The sequence below is a fragment of the Saccopteryx bilineata genome, chromosome 4 (genome assembly GCF_036850765.1).
Source record: "Saccopteryx bilineata isolate mSacBil1 chromosome 4, mSacBil1_pri_phased_curated, whole genome shotgun sequence".
NCBI lineage: Eukaryota > Metazoa > Chordata > Mammalia > Chiroptera > Emballonuridae > Saccopteryx > Saccopteryx bilineata.
In genome coordinates, this window is record NC_089493.1 from 265,999,002 (window position 1) to 266,014,043 (window position 15,042).

Genomic DNA, 15,042 nt, shown 5'->3' on the forward strand with positions numbered 1-15,042 from the left:
CAGTAAGAATTTCAACAGAGAGATAGAAAACATAAAAAAAAGAACCAGTCAGAAATGAAGAATATATGAGATGGATGGAATCAACAATTAAATGAGGCAGAGAATCCAATCAGCAATTTAGAAGACAAAGCAGAAAACATCCAATTGGAACATCAAAAAAAGTGAAAGGAATTACAAAAAATGAGAATAGTTTAAGGGACCTCTGGAACAACCTTAAGAGAAACAATATTCAAATCATAGGCGTCCCAGAAGGAGAAGAGAGAAAGAGGTAGAAAATCTATTTAAAGAAATAATGGACCTGATCAGGTGGTGGCACAGTGGATAGAGCGTTGGACTGGGATGCAGAGGACCCAGGTTCCAGACCCAAGGTCGCCAGCTTGAGCAGGGCTCATCTGGCTTGAGCAAAAAGCTCACCAGCTTGGACCCAAGGTTGCTGGCTCAAGCAAGGGGTTACTTGGTCTGCTGAAAGCTCACGGTCAAGGCACATACGAGAAAGCAATCAATGAACAACTAAGGTGTCGCAACGAGAAACTGATGATTGATGCTTCTCATCTCTCTCCATTCCTGTCTGTCTGACCCTACCTATCCCTCTCTGATCCTCTCTCTCTCTCTCTGTCCTTGTAAAAAAAATAAAAAAATTAAAAAAAAAAAAGAAATAATGGACCTGACCAGGTGGTGGCACAGTGGGTAGAGCATCGGACTGGGATGCGGAGGACCAAGGTTCAAGACTCCAAGGTCACCAGCTTGAGCGTGGGCTCATCTGGTTTGAGCAAAGCTCACCAGCTTGGACCCCAGGTCGCTGGCTCGAGCAAGGGGTTAGTCTGCTGAAGGCTCACGGTCAACGCACACATGAGAAAGCAATCAATGAACAACTAAGGTGTCGCAACGAAAAACTAATGATTTATGCTTCTCATCTCTCTCTGTTCCTGTCTGTCCCTATCTATCCCTCTCTCTGACCCTTTGTCTCTGTAAAAATAAATAAATAAATAAATAAATGCCTGGTCGGTGGTGGTGCAGTGGCTAGAATGTCAACCTGGAATGCTAAGGAACGCTAGGGTTGCTGGTTCGAAGCTGTGGGCTTGCCCAGTCAAGGCACATACAACAAGCAGGTAATGAACAACTAAAGTGATAATGCAGCAACTATAAATTGATAACTTTTGGCTCCCTCCCTTCCTCTCTCGATAAAATGAATAAATAAAATATTTTAAAAAAAGGAAAAGAAAGAATGGCTGATAATTTCTCCACCCTGGTGAAGAAAACAGACTTCCAGGTCCAGTAAACACAGAGTCCCAAACAAGATGAACCCAAAGAGACCCACACTCAGACACCTCAATTAAAATGCAAAAAGTGAAATCAACAAGAATTTTTTTTTTTTACTTCAAAGTTGGAAACAAACAGAAACAGATAAACTTAACTATATACTAAATGGGTAACAACCATATTAAGAAAATGGGAAAGGTATCCAAGTAACTTTTAGCTACAGTACATTCACTCCTCCCCATCTGAAAATAAAAAGTCCAAAAGAACTATAAAGAAAACTTAAATTTGACTTAATATGTTAGTGGGTTTTTTAAAAAAGATTTTATTTATTGATTTAGAGGAAAGAGAGAGGGTGGGGAGGAGCAGGAAGCATCAACTCAGTAGTTGCTTCTCATATGTGCCTTGACTGGGCAAGCTCAGAGTTTTGAACTGGCAACATCAGCATCCCAGGCCAACGCTCCGTCCACTGTGCCACCACAGGTCAGGCAGTAGGTTTATTGTTTTTATTGTTTGTTTGTTTTTTCCTGAAGCTGGAAACGGGGAGAGACAGTCAGACAGACTCCCGCATGCGCCCGACCGGGATCCACCCGGCATGCCCACAAGGGGCGATGCTCTGCTCACCAGGGGGCGATGCTCTGCCCCTCCGGGGGGTCGCTCTGCCGCGACCAGAGCCACTCTAGCGACTGGGGTAGAGGCCAAGGAGCCATCCCCAGCGCCCGGGCCATCTTTGCTCCAATGGAGCCTTGGCTGCGGGAGGGGAAGAGAGAGACAGAGAGGAAGGAGGGGGTGGGGGTGGAGAAGTAAATGGGCGCTTCTCCTATGTGCCCTGGCCAGGAATCGAACCCAGGTCCCCCGCACACCAGGCCGACGCTCTACCGCTGAGCCAACTGGCCAGGGCCTGGTTTATTGTTAATAGTGCTGTGGTGAAGTAATTCTGAAACAAGTTTATGTACAGTGTAGAATTGAGCAAAGGAGTAAATATATGGATGTTGGAGGCAGGCTTTTCACAGGGAGAGAAAGAAGCTACAAATGTAAAATGGTGAAAGGCAAGAATGATATGAAATGGCTCTCTTCCCGTCTGTCCTCTGGTTTCTGTGATGACACCTCAGTGGCAGTGAGCACACTTAGCTTCCAGATCTTGGGTTCTAATATCACTCCCCACTAAAAGCAAAATGGCTGAGTCTGGGGCTGGGAGAGTAAACCTGGACCATCTCGTACCAGACGTAAGAATGTGCTCAGGGAACGGCAGGCACAGGAGCCAGCCTGAAGGAGCTCCCACTGGCCAAATCTGGGACCATCTGAGCATCCAAGTAAGTAATGATAGTGATGGATTATAACCCATTGAATCAAGTCAGAATCCATGGATCCATATTGACAGGTCAATAAGGGAGAAGAAAAGGCCTTAGAGTAAAATGTTAAATAATAAATGCAGAAGGAATTATAGACTTTTAAAATCACTCTCTGGCATTCATTATAGTAATTTCATTCGGGTAAGAACCATCAAGGATTATAAGGAACAAGATATTCACATAACTTCAAATAATCCCCCCACAGGTCAGTTATTTATTACAAAGGGGAAAACAGTAACCTGACAGTAGAGAAAGTTGGAGGACATGTCCAGGACTTGGTAATCAAAGCTGTCATCACCAATATGGGAACAGGTCAGTCTCCTGCATCTGGCAGGATCAACGAGAAGAGCATAGCATCACTTCTGGGGTATTCCTGCCTTCTCTGCACAACCTGCAGCGAATGAAGTAGCAGAGGAAACCAAACCGAGACATTCTATAAAATAACTGGCCCCATCTCTTCAGAATGTCAAAGTAGAGAGGACAGAGAAAGACTTAAGGCTGAACTAGTTGAAGGCAGGCTAACGAGACAACTAAAATGTCACCGGTGATCTTGGACTGGCTCCAGGACCTGAATGAAATACCCTTACTACAGAGGACACATAGGACAAGGGGTCAAATCTGTTCATGTCTGTGGGTTGGATAACTTTTTATCAATGTTAATTTCCTGATTTTGACACATTTACATTATGGTTATATAAGAGAATGTCCTTGATTTACTTTTTTTTTTAAATTTTTCAAAAAATATTTTGGTTGCAAACACTAAGTGGCTAGCCAACCAGAATTTATTAAATGGGTGCAGAAGTATGCCCTTGTGTCTGTTAGAGTCTGGCTGGAGAGAGGAAGGTACACACAGAAGAACAAAAGTAGTTGAGGACGTTAACAACAAGGGACTGGTCAGAGTTAAAGGGCCTTCCAGGGGACGGTGCAGTCCTCAGGGCCAGCAGCAGCACTGCTCACCGCCAGGCCTGAGGAATAAGGGAACAGTAACAGAGGAGAGGGTCACCTGCTGGGAGTCTGAAGTAGAGGGAAGCTGCCAACCCATAGCCCAGTAGGCAGGAAACCAGGAAAATGAAGACCTCAAACTCCCTCTCCTGTCCTTGGATCTCTTGCCAGTCCCTCCCATCAGCTGAACCCATCAGGAATCCAGACTCTGCTTTGCGTTCCATCAGGGCCAGCCTCCCAGGACACAGAGCAGGATGAAGAAGGGTGGAGAGTGGAGAGAGAAGGGAGACACTCTTCAGCTCAGTCCTGGGTTTGAAGGAATTGCTGCATAACCAAAAACCAGGTCTGAATTGTGCCAAGCACACAACCACCAAAGCCAAGGTCTGACAGATTCAGCCAGTAAACATAAAACAAGCACAATTTGATTCAGACAGTTTATTGCTTACATAGACAGAAGGAAGATTAGCCAAAGGTGCCAGGTCCACGTGGTCCTTGTTGAATACACCAAAAAGGATAATGTGGAAAGCAAGGGACTGATGACTGCAGCATGAGTCGTGGGTCTCCCATTGCTGAGGAGCCTGTTCTAACTGCAGCTAACCTGTCTCACAGTCTGCAGCTCTGGAGGGAGAAAGCCTCACTCTATCAGAGAGCCTAGGAGCTGATGCCTTCTGACAGTCTTCCGTGGGACAAGGAGGTGGGTACACCTGGCCTTGAGGTAGCAAGCCTCCCATCCTCTCCTGTTGCTGGAGGGTCACTCAGGCTGTCAGTCAAACCTTTGCCCACGTGGCCTATGTGGATACATGCCAGGGGACCAGTGTGGAGCTCTTCGCCATGGAAGGCTCTCGGTGGCTTTACAGACCTCAGCTGCACAAGGCTGAGGAGCTCTCTAAAGCACCAAGTCTTACATGACTGGGTCCCAACCATTCTTTCTCTTCTAATTTTCAGACTCTTGGGAGGGAATTAAGCTGTCCCAGCCTTGGTCTGGGATGGACACCATTAGCTGTGGCCAGGGGCAGGCTCACCATGAACAGACATGGGCTCTGGGCCCACCTTCACGTGCGTGGCAGCTTTCACAGATGGGCTGTGCCCCTGTCTGGCCCCTGCTTGCTTCTGCTTTAAAGTGGTGTCTTTTCCATCTCATTTAACGGAGAGGAAAGTCAGGAAAGGTCTTTAGGGATAGAGCAGTAATGGAGTGGTTGATGTGAGACTAACCACAGACCAGTGGGCAGTGGGTGGAAGCAAGCTTTGTACAGTTCTGTACAGCAATTAATACTTGTAAATCATTTAAAGAGAAAAGAAATAATATTAAATTTATTGTCCTTAAAGTTATGTTAAGTTCACAATAATGAAAAATTATGGATGGGAATGTTTCCACCCTCAGTTGGAAGAATAAGCAACAAGCATGGTTAGGAGGGACCAGGGAAGCCCACGGCACCAAGGCCTAGTTTTGCTAGTTGAGAAGCAGGCTAATTACCTGACAGTGAGCTAATAAACACACTCTGGCTGGTGGGGAAGGGACTGTGACCCTCTTCTCCTTATCACTTAATGTCTCTAGGGACACAGTAAAGATGTAACCTCTGCTTGCTGTACCCAGCAGAACCCCTCAAGTCCCCGTGCCCACTTGGGAAGGCCTGTGGGCACCCCTACCGTTTGGTGGGCTGTGGAGGGGTGAGGTGGCTGGGCCCGCTGGGTGGGGGCAGCACCATGGGCAGTGAGTTGCTGCCCCTTTCATGCCAGCACGTGTCCAGGATGGGGTAGAGCTTGCCCTGGAAGTCAGCTTGGAATGTGTAGAGCGGCCGCAGGTCATCCTGGCGGTCGGCATCGAAGAAGGTGAGCTCTCCCTGCTCATAATGCAAATAGACTCCAATGCGGTGGGGGTGTCCAGCCACAGGCAGGGGCACCCTTGGGCAGCCAAACGCTTCATATACCCGGCCCTCCTTCAGGCCAATGAGCCACATGCCATGGTCTGGGGACTTGCTCAGCTTGCCCTTGCGATTGGCTGTGCCCTTGATGACCCCCAGGTGCCAATCGCTCTTGCTGCCCACCACTACCTCCCAGTAGTGGCGACCACAGGAGAAGCCCCGGGTGGCCAGGACACAAGTACTATAGTCAAAGCGCTCAGGCTGGCTGGCGCGCCGCTGGGCTAGGAGCCCACACTGCACCACTGTGTTGCCCTTGGAGAGCTCCAGGAGAGGGTGGGCTGTGGCAGGATCCAGCTTGAGTGACTCCGGGGCTAGGAAAGATTAGAGAAGACCTGTTTTCAAGCCACACAGAAGGCAGCAGACCCTGCCCCAGGGGAGGCTGCCTGAGGAGGAGGTGACTGGGGAGACAGCCTGCCATGTGTGCCCCACAGCTATACTCCACAGGTGTTTGGAGAATCCATAACAACTGAAGTTGTTTCCTTCGATACCCTAGCAGCCTATTCAAGGACAAACTCCCAACTGACCTCTGCGAGCTGCCAGCTAATCAGTTTACACACAAAAAAATGTGCAAACAACATTCATGGTTCAGAGAATATGTTTTTTTCTCTCCTTGTTTTTCTATGATATAAACCAGTGGTTTTCAACCACCAGTCCACCAGAAATTTAACATCAGGGTGGTTAACTCTTTTGTGGACAGGCACCGGCCCAGCAGACTGGAGGTTGAAAACCACTGATATAAACCCTGTTTTTATCTTTGTTGGATGAAATCGGTCTACTAATTGAGCTCTCTTATATGCCAGTAATGAAGTAGTTAATTAGATATCTTTGAGCATTTTTTAACAGAGTAACAGCTACATTTATTAAGCACTAAACTATATATACACACATACATTTATAAATATGCAGCCTAGCAAGGTGGGCATTAATACCCTCTCTATACAGATTAGAAAACAGAGGCTCAGAAATTTACAAATTGCCCTGGTTAGTAGGAGATGGAGCTGACGTTGAGCCAGCCCTTCTGTGCTCTCACCACAAGCCTATGCATGCCCCCCTTCTGGTTCTCTGTACCTTATACCAGCAGCCCTCAGGAACAAGGATGGGGTGAGGCCTCACCTGGCAGAACCTTGCGGAAGAGCCGTTTCCACACGGTCAGCTTGATGTCGGCTTGGTGGAGGCCTGGCTTGAAGGAGATGGGGCTGAACGTGCTTTCCAAAGGTCGGGCCTGCTGGTGCTCTGCTCTGAAGGCAACAATTGGCAGCGATGCTGAAGCAGCCTATTGTGTGCCCCACCCACGTGCAAGTCGTCAGACAATCCACAGCCCAGGACACTGCACTCAAGATGCTATCATTTCCTCCCCTCCAGCCCCCTCTCAGAGGACCTCCCTCCTTCCTGGAAGGAGACATACTCTACATCTGTGGTCCTCAAAGTACAGGTCCTAGACCAGCTGCAGCACTTGGAAGCTTATTAGAAATGCACATTTTCTTGGGTCTCACCCCAGACCTGCTGAATCAGAAACTGATTACTGGGGCGCAGTGATGAGCCCTCTGTTGATTCTGATGCACACTAATGTTTCAAGACTACTTCTCTTTACTTTGTGACCTTGGTACAGAGCCAATCAAATTCTCTGTCCGTTTAAATCAATGCTCCTAATCAACTTATCCCTGAGATGAAAGAAAATTTGAGAAAAGAAGTCTCATAAACAGAGTCTGAGGAAAGCTGAAGGACCTACACAGATTGTTCACTTACTGAGACTAGAACATGGGTCCAATCCCTTTCCACAAGCCAAAGTGCAGGAGCAAAGCTCCCATTCTGGTCATTGCCTACCTCTCCCAGTTTATTTCCTGTGTTACCCTGTGTCATACTTCGCAGCCCAGCAATACTGGACTCATAATACTCCCAAGTCCACATACTTTCACATTACTGTGCTTGCCTGGCAAACCCATCCTCTCTCTTCTCAGCTATCCCCCCCCCATACACTGTCTTTGCTAATCGCCCCCCACAGTTACCTCCTCCTCTGTGTTATTTCTGTAGCTTCTGTCACCTTCTATTGTCCTAGGTACTCACAGTAGGTAACCACAGTTCACTGTCTGCAAAAGCCCTGAAGGCCGGGACATGGCTTCACCTGTTTCCCCTGGCCCCGGTACAGAGCCAGATGTGGGCAGCTGCTCCTGAGGCACAAGTGAAACTGAAGGGAGGAACTAGTAGAGAAGAGATGCCTGTGCCCACAACCACCAGACCCACGCTGAGAGCTCCCAGGTTATTTACCTAGAGACCATGGAGTGGTACTTCTGGAAGACAAGAGAGAGATAGGTTAGGGCCTCGGCAGAGGCTATGCAAAAGCCATTAGAAAGGGGAGGCTCTTGAGGCCCTGGGGGCCTCAGCATGAGGGACACTCCCTTGTCCACTTACGCCGATGAAGTCATGGTGATTCTTGTTACCAAACTGCTCCAGCATACACTTGGCTTGGACCAGCCGCTCCCGCGTGCCCTGAGCCTGCTCCAGCTGCATGTCCAGGGAGGCCACGAGGCCACGGGTGTGACCTTCCACCCCTTCCAGGCAGCGGGCCTTCTCCTCGTCCACCAGGTGGTGCAGCTCCTGGAACTCACGGCGGATCACCCAGCTGAAGACATCGGACTCGTTCTAGGACAGAGAGGGCCGGTCATGGCCGAAGCCACACTGGAGTGGTGAGGGCTGACCTCCATGTCTCCAGAGACCTGGCAGCTTGAGCCTTCCTCACTGGGCTGGTCCCGGTACCTGAGTCCCAGGGCTGAGTCCTGCCCAGGCATTTACACTGCACTTGGAGGTCCCATGGGGGACAATGGGAGTGAGCAACAGTGGTGGGCAGAGGCCAGGTCCCATTTCAAGGCAGTGGGTCTGCTTTTACCTGTTTCAACTATTAAGTGTGCAAGTAAGATTTTGCTTTATCACAGGGTTCCACAACTGAAAAAAGTCTGAAAGGCGCCAGGAGGGCAGGCTTTGGAGTGAGATAACCAGGATTCCCCTATGACTGGAGTTCTGTCTTCACTATGCAAGGTGATGCTGCCCCCTCTCAGGGCTGAGGGGGACTGACAGGGTAGTGTGCCCTGCCGTTTCACAATCACCTGCAGGGCCTGGTTTCCATATCCTCCCAGCCCTAATGGGCCTCTCACTGAGCAAAGTAGGCAGCCAGGGGGCGCCTCAGGCCTTTCCGAGCCTGTGCTGTGAGGTACTCAGCAGGCACCACACAGACTGTCAAGGTCAAGCAGACACAGGAGGCAGGGGCTGGCGAGTCATGCCCATACTTTGGGCTGTTTACCTCTGGGACTTAGGTTCTGGGTTATCTCAGTCCCAAGGACATGGGGGACACAGGCCAACTTAGAGACAGTCCCGACAACTGGGTTGAATTCCCTGGAGAAGATTTGCACCTTCCCCACCCTGCCCTGGAATGCTTTGAGTTCTGGCTTTCTATGGCAGGCGTGGATTCCTGTAGAGGACAAATTAGAACCGGACTCTGTAGGAAAAGGAAGGGGGCTGGTCCCAGAGGAGGGGCAGAGGGAAAGGGCACTCACGACAATCCGGGTCTTGTTGTTCACCAGCTTGGCGATATGTTCATCCACCTTCTTCTGTTCCTGCTCCAGGTCAGAGATAAGAGCCGCAAGCTCCTCCTGCAGGCAACGTGCCATGGTCCTGTGAGTGGCTGACCCCTTTACCGTCTTAACTTCTTGGGGCCAGTCCCGGGCCTCACATATCTAGGGAGCATCCCAATGGCCACTAGTGCTCTCGGTGGAACCAGGATAGGCACCAGAGCTACTTATGTGCCCTTGACCTCAAAATAGTTAAGATTATTCAAGAATATTCCGCACTGATGGTAGGAACTGCCCAGGTAGAAGAGGAATCCCAAGTCATCCCTCTCCAAGAGATGGAGAAAGTGCTAAATGTTACAGCCACCTGATGTCACCACACAACATCCAAGAGAGGTGATTGCCAGTCTGAAGCCAATATTCCTTGCATGGAACGCTGCCTGTAGGGTACCCACCAAGTGAACTCTTATTAGTCACCAGGAGGTCAAGAGTCATTACAAAAGTACTGTCCCCAAGTGAGGCCATGATGCATGTGGTGGCCCAGGTTGCACCTGGTGAGTCTCCAAACTCTTTAAAGATCTGAATCCATCCACAGCAGTCTTGGACCCAGACTAGATTTGCCCCCTCCCAAGGATGAAGTAAACTCACTTCTCCTAGGCTGCCCTGGCCCCAAATTTGACCTATCCTTTGGGGTCCAAGCAGGACTACCGACCACCATCAGCCTGCACTATTTGACCGGGGCCCTGTGGTTTTATGCCCATGGAGTGTACCAACTTGGGTTTAGAAAGTTCCCAAGGAGAAGTCAGCTGCAAGAGCCTTTCAGGAAGGGACCTGGGTGAAGAATAAATGGACACAGAGTCCTTGCTCTGGATAAGGAGGCATCAGCTCTCACAGCAGCCCAACAAAGGGTGTAACCCTCATAAGGTGGAGATGGGACTAGTTCTTTCTCAGCAACTGAGCCACAGTGAGAGGAAACAGAATTATGAAAATAAATAAAGCATCTCAAGATCTCAATCAATAGGAGAAGACAGGAATGCATTACAGGGATCTGATAAAATGTAGTTTAGTCATATCACAGAGAAGAATCTTGGGAATCCAAAAAGAACCATATCTGGAACCAGGACCAAGGGCCCCGGCTCCTTGCCAGAAATGATGAGCAAGTTCCCAGTGTCTCCTTCTCTCCTGAGCAGCTGTCTGTGAATAAAGTGTGGGCTCAATTTCATTGCCTTGCTGTTGGGCTTCCTCCTTCCACACTCCTCTAAAACTACTCTTGCCAAGGTAACCCATTCTTCAACCCTGTTGAAAAGCTGACAGGCTTTTCAACCCCCAGCAGACATTTCACACAACTGATCCTGTTCTTGATGAAACGCTCTGCTCCTCTGCATTCCAGGAGGCCACATTTAGCCAGTGTTCCTGCTCCCTCTGTTGACTCTTTCCATCCCCTTTTGAGGTTCTCACTCTACCCAAACTTTACACGTTGGTACTCCTTGGGGCCCCATCAGTTTCTTCCCTTACCACTCTGCAGACTCCTACTCCCAATCTCTTATCCCTAGCCTCACTCTCCAATCTACCCCTTCGGCAGATGGATAGGAATACATCACAAATCAGCTTAAAAACCTCCAGTGCCCACCCCTGTACAACCATAGTTCTCTGAATAAACTACAAATATCAGCACATGTCATACAGGTTTTTCCATGACCCAGCCCCTGCCTACCTCATTCTTCCTTTAGCTTAATATAAGGTCTACCGGAAAATTCTGTCCATTTTTGGAATAAAACAAAATACAAATTTTTCTCACCGTCAATAAACTTTATTAAATAATATATTTCCACACCAATCCTATCTTCCGAATATGGTCTGAAATGGTTTGCTGAGCTGAATTAAGCCTTTCTGCGATCTCCGATGTTGTCAGAAAAGGATCTTGTTCCAACATGATCTTAACAACATCATCATCGATCAAAGATGGTCACCCAGAATGTGGCTTATCAGAAAGGTCGAAATCACCTGTTTCAAATTTTTCGAACCATCTTCTGCATGTCCTATCAGAAACTGTACCTTCACCAAACACTTTCAATAAATTTCTACATGCTTCTGTAGCATTTCTTCCTTGTTGAAATTCATATACAATACAGTGGCATAAATGAACTTTATCAGTAGCCATAGGTACACTATCGCTTCACACATAAGACTAATGTGAATCAACTTTGTTTTAGTTAATTTGCTACGTCAGTATGTATACATTAAATGATAAAAATAGAGAGGCACACATGCGCCAAATAAACATGTGCTTACATGTCGAAACTTGTTGTGATAGAAACGGACAGAACGTTCCGGTAGACCTTATAGAATGACTTATAAATCCTCAACTGTACCATGCTGTTTGTCTCCTGGTCTTTTGCACATGCTGTCCTTATACTTGGATGACTTTCCCTTCCCTTCTTTTTCTATCAAATCCTCCTGGTGGTTTGAGTCTTGGCTTAGCAGTCTTTCTCCCTCCAGTAGAGCCTTCCCTGACCACCCAAGACCACGTAGCAGCCATGTGCCAGTAATGTCACCTGGAGACTGTACTTAACTCTGACAGCAGCACCTGACACACAGGACTCTCTGTCGCTCCCCCAGACTGTGAGCTCAGGGTAGGGTGACCCTCTTCCCCACTACTGTGCCATGGACACTCGCACAGATTCAGCTGTGGAGAGGAGGGGCTGGTGGATGACCTGGCCGGCCCTGTGCTCGTTATCTTACTTGTTTCCCAGGATTGAAGGAGCACAGAAATGCTGCCCAGAGCACTCAGCCAGGAGACCCTGGGAACAACGTACAGAGGGCCCCTCCGTCTGCAGATCTTGTTTTTCCTTTTCCTGGCTCCTCACTTGTAATTTTGTCATTCTTAACCTTTATGCCCCCTTCCCCTCAAATACCAGGCCATTCCAAGGGCCCTTCCTGCCCTTTCTCTATCTGTTGTCAGTGGAAAGAAAACTGGCCTTGGTTTGAGTATTACCTCTGCCACTGACAAGCCGTGTCACCTGGGGTAAGACCCTTACCTTCTCGGAGCCTCAGTTTCCTAATTTGTAAAATACAATAACAACCCCACCCTTCATAAACCTTAGGTCAGCATATTAACTAACCTAAAATGGTATCATTATTAGTATTACTTATCTTAAATTATGATCTCCTAGACCTGAGACCAAGGTCCGGAAGGGCAGGAATCCATTGATTCCACAAATACATTTTGAGTATTTACTATGCCAGGCAGGGCTCCAAGCACAAAAAAAACCCAAGGAAGAAAATAAAGTTCCTGTCCTCATGTACCTGAGAGTGCAGTCCCAGGATCACTCAAGAAACGCTGCAAAGAAAAATAAAGCGGGGGAAGGGCTTGCACGTGATGCGAGGCACTCTCCACCTCGCATTCCACTGTAATCCCCAGCACCTGCTCAGAACTAAGAATGAAAGTTCCCGAGTTCCGCTCCAGGGCCCCGGAGAGAACTCAAGTCCTGTCCCAGGACCCTTCTGTGCTGGGTGATGGTGCCAGAGAGCGCAGGAGCTGGGCTGTGTGGGCCCCAGGTGGCCTGGCTCCCCGTCCTCCAGCAGCCTTGCTACCCACCTTCATGCGGCTGTAGACGGTAGACACAGGTGTGACCTGATGGTGCTGGTGGGAGCCCAGAAGGCCACAGAGGCCACAGATGAGCTCCTGGTCCTTTTCACAGAAGAGGCTGAGCGGGTCCCGATGGTGCGTGCAGATCTTAGGCTCCAGGTTCCCAGGGAGCCGCAGGGCATCGATCACTCGTGCCAGGGAGATATTGGGTGGTGAGCTGCTGCCATCCACTTCCTGCCGGCACACAGGGCAACGCAGCTCGGAATCCAGGTGACAGGACAGGGACACTAAGCAGCCTTTGCAGTAGGAGTGGCCGCACTGCAGCATTAGGGGCTCTTTGAAGACCTCAAGGCAGATGGGGCACTGAAGGTGGTCCTCCAGCTCGGCCATGCTCACCCTCCAGGCCAACCACGGTGCAGGCTGTAACACAGGACGTCTTCCTGAGCCTGCTGCTGCCACTCCCTTTGCCCACATTCACATGGAAAGAACCTCTGGAAATAGAGGGCCTTACAGACAGCAGTCCTGGATTCCAGTCCTGACCCCCTATGACCTCGGGCCTCTTTCCCATCTTTTAAAAAAACGAGTTAAATGAAAAAAAAAAATGTTCACTTCGAGATACATGATTCTACATTTTAACTCAGATTTGGAGGTAAACTTGAAAGGGGTCATCTCTAATATCATTTGCAATGACACAGATAATGCAAACTCCAGCCTCAGCAGGCATCCTGACCTAGAACGGGGCAGCAAAAACAAGCAAAGTTTCTTCCTTCTAGATGAGTGTTCAAACTAGCAATCAAGTGTTGGAATCACAGTTATAACAAAGATTCCTGAGTCACCGCTTCACACATCTCCATGGAGACCCAGAAATCTACATTTACAATAGACACTGCCAGATTGTTCTAAAGCAGAGAGTTGTCTTAGAACAACATTGTTCTGAAAAGTCTGGGATTTAGGAGAGTTATAGCTTAATCTCCCACCCTGTTCCCCTTTGAGAACTGAGAAAGGAGAAGCACCGAGCTAGAATTAGGCAGCAGACCCAGGAAGCGCCCCACATGGAGCTATCTGGCTTCTTAGGGTCCAATGAACTTCCCTCTGGGGCCTCAAACCAGCATCACTGACCTGATGGGCTTGGCCTCTTCTCCCCAGGATGGAACAGCAGGAGCAGAGACCTGGGAACTGCAGCTGAATGCCTGCTCCACTACCTAATCTCTTCCCCTTTCCTCCTCCCATTTCCCAGCAACACCCCCATGTCCTCAAGGTCACCCAGAATCAAGTGGAAACCGGGCCACATCACGGGACTGGGGGCGGCAGCCTCTGCTGGACCGGCTCTGATAACTGTAACATGTAGGTACTTGCTTTGGCCAGGCAAGGGGAAGGGGTGGAGTCCGACTGGGTACCCATGCACACCTTACAAACCCCAAAAGGGAATGAACTTATGCTTTGACACAATCTTTCTGAATCTCTCTCTTTTTAAAAGTTAATTTTATTTACTTTGATTTTTAAAATTGGATTATATCTTCTAAAAAGTGCACAAATCTTAAACCACATATTTAATGTACACGTTCTATTTACACATTCTCAAGATCAAGATACAGAACATTTCTAGTACGAGGAAGCCTCCCTCATGCTGTCCCCCAGTCAGGATCCGTAACAAGGAGAGCAAATCTCATGACTTATATTTCTGTAGATTAATGTGGTCTGGTTTTGAATTTCAAATGAATAGAATCACAGAGTATGTACTCTTTTGTGTCTAATTTCTTTATTCAATATTATCACATTAAGAACTTTTTATATGACCTGACTTGTGGTGGCGCAGTAGATCGAGCATCGACCTGGAACACTGAGATCACTGGTTCAAAACCCTAAGCTTGCCTGGTCAAGGCATATATGGGAGTTGATGCTTCCTGCTCCTCCACCCCCTTCTCTCTCTCTCTTTCTCTATATCGTTCTGTCTCTCTTCTCTAAAATGAATAAATAAAAATAATTTTTAAAAAATAACTTTTTATATGAAGTCTTTCAAAGGTTTAGAAATTCAGTGGCATTTTGCTTCACAGTTAGCAATATACTACCTATGTTGAATATATAAGATACAGGCCATAAAATACTATCCATATCCCAGGAGTGTGGTGGGAATTATTGATTGGAAAAGACAGGCTGGAGAGGCTCTCCAGGAATGTTAAGAAACAGGAGCTCTGGAGTTTTTGGTGGCAGGCTCTCAGGAAGGAGTGGCAGGTGCCATGTCCAGCTTCAAAGGTGGCAAGAAGCAGCCCAAGGAGATGGACAGGGAAGATAAGGCATTCAAGCAAAAGCTAAAGGAGGGGCAGAACAAATTCAAGGAACTAAAAGTGAAGGTTGTGGGGAAAGGCCCCCTGGCCACAGATGGAATTAAGAAACCCAGCAACAAGTGAGCTCTTCCTGTG

At 48.2% G+C, this 15,042-nt stretch overlaps 1 protein-coding gene across 2 annotated transcripts; it reads right to left on the reverse strand.

Moving 5' to 3' along the window:
* Positions 1–4,013: 4,013 nt before the first annotated feature.
* Positions 4,014–13,861, reverse strand: TRIM50 (tripartite motif containing 50). 2 transcript variants are annotated; one of them, XM_066274558.1, is made up of 7 exons: positions 13,742–13,861; positions 12,632–13,042; positions 9,022–9,117; positions 7,883–8,113; positions 7,739–7,758; positions 6,587–6,711; positions 4,014–5,784 (listed from the first exon to the last, which is right to left on the reverse strand). In XM_066274558.1, the coding sequence occupies exons 1-7, from the start codon at positions 13,850–13,852 to the stop codon at positions 5,195–5,197; spliced, it is 1,584 nt and encodes a 527-aa protein (XP_066130655.1). In that variant the 5' UTR covers positions 13,853–13,861; the 3' UTR covers positions 4,014–5,194. The 2 variants fall into 2 exon arrangements, with proteins under 2 accessions (XP_066130655.1, XP_066130654.1); XM_066274557.1 differs by having other exon boundaries at positions 7,739–7,761.
* Between the last annotated feature and the right edge of the window lie 1,181 nt (positions 13,862–15,042).

Coding starts and splice junctions, on each gene's coding strand:
- TRIM50 (XM_066274557.1), bottom strand. CDS start 13,852: ATGGGAGGAGGAAAGGGGAAGAGATTAGGTAGTGGAGCAGGCATTCAG. Junction 8,114..9,021: donor ACAACAAGACCCGGATTGTC/GTGAGTGCCCTT, acceptor TCTCTGTCCTAG/AACGAGTCCGATGTCTTCAG. Junction 6,712..7,738: donor TACCACTCCATGGTCTCTAG/GTAAATAACCTG, acceptor TGTTGCCTTCAG/AGCAGAGCACCAGCAGGCCC.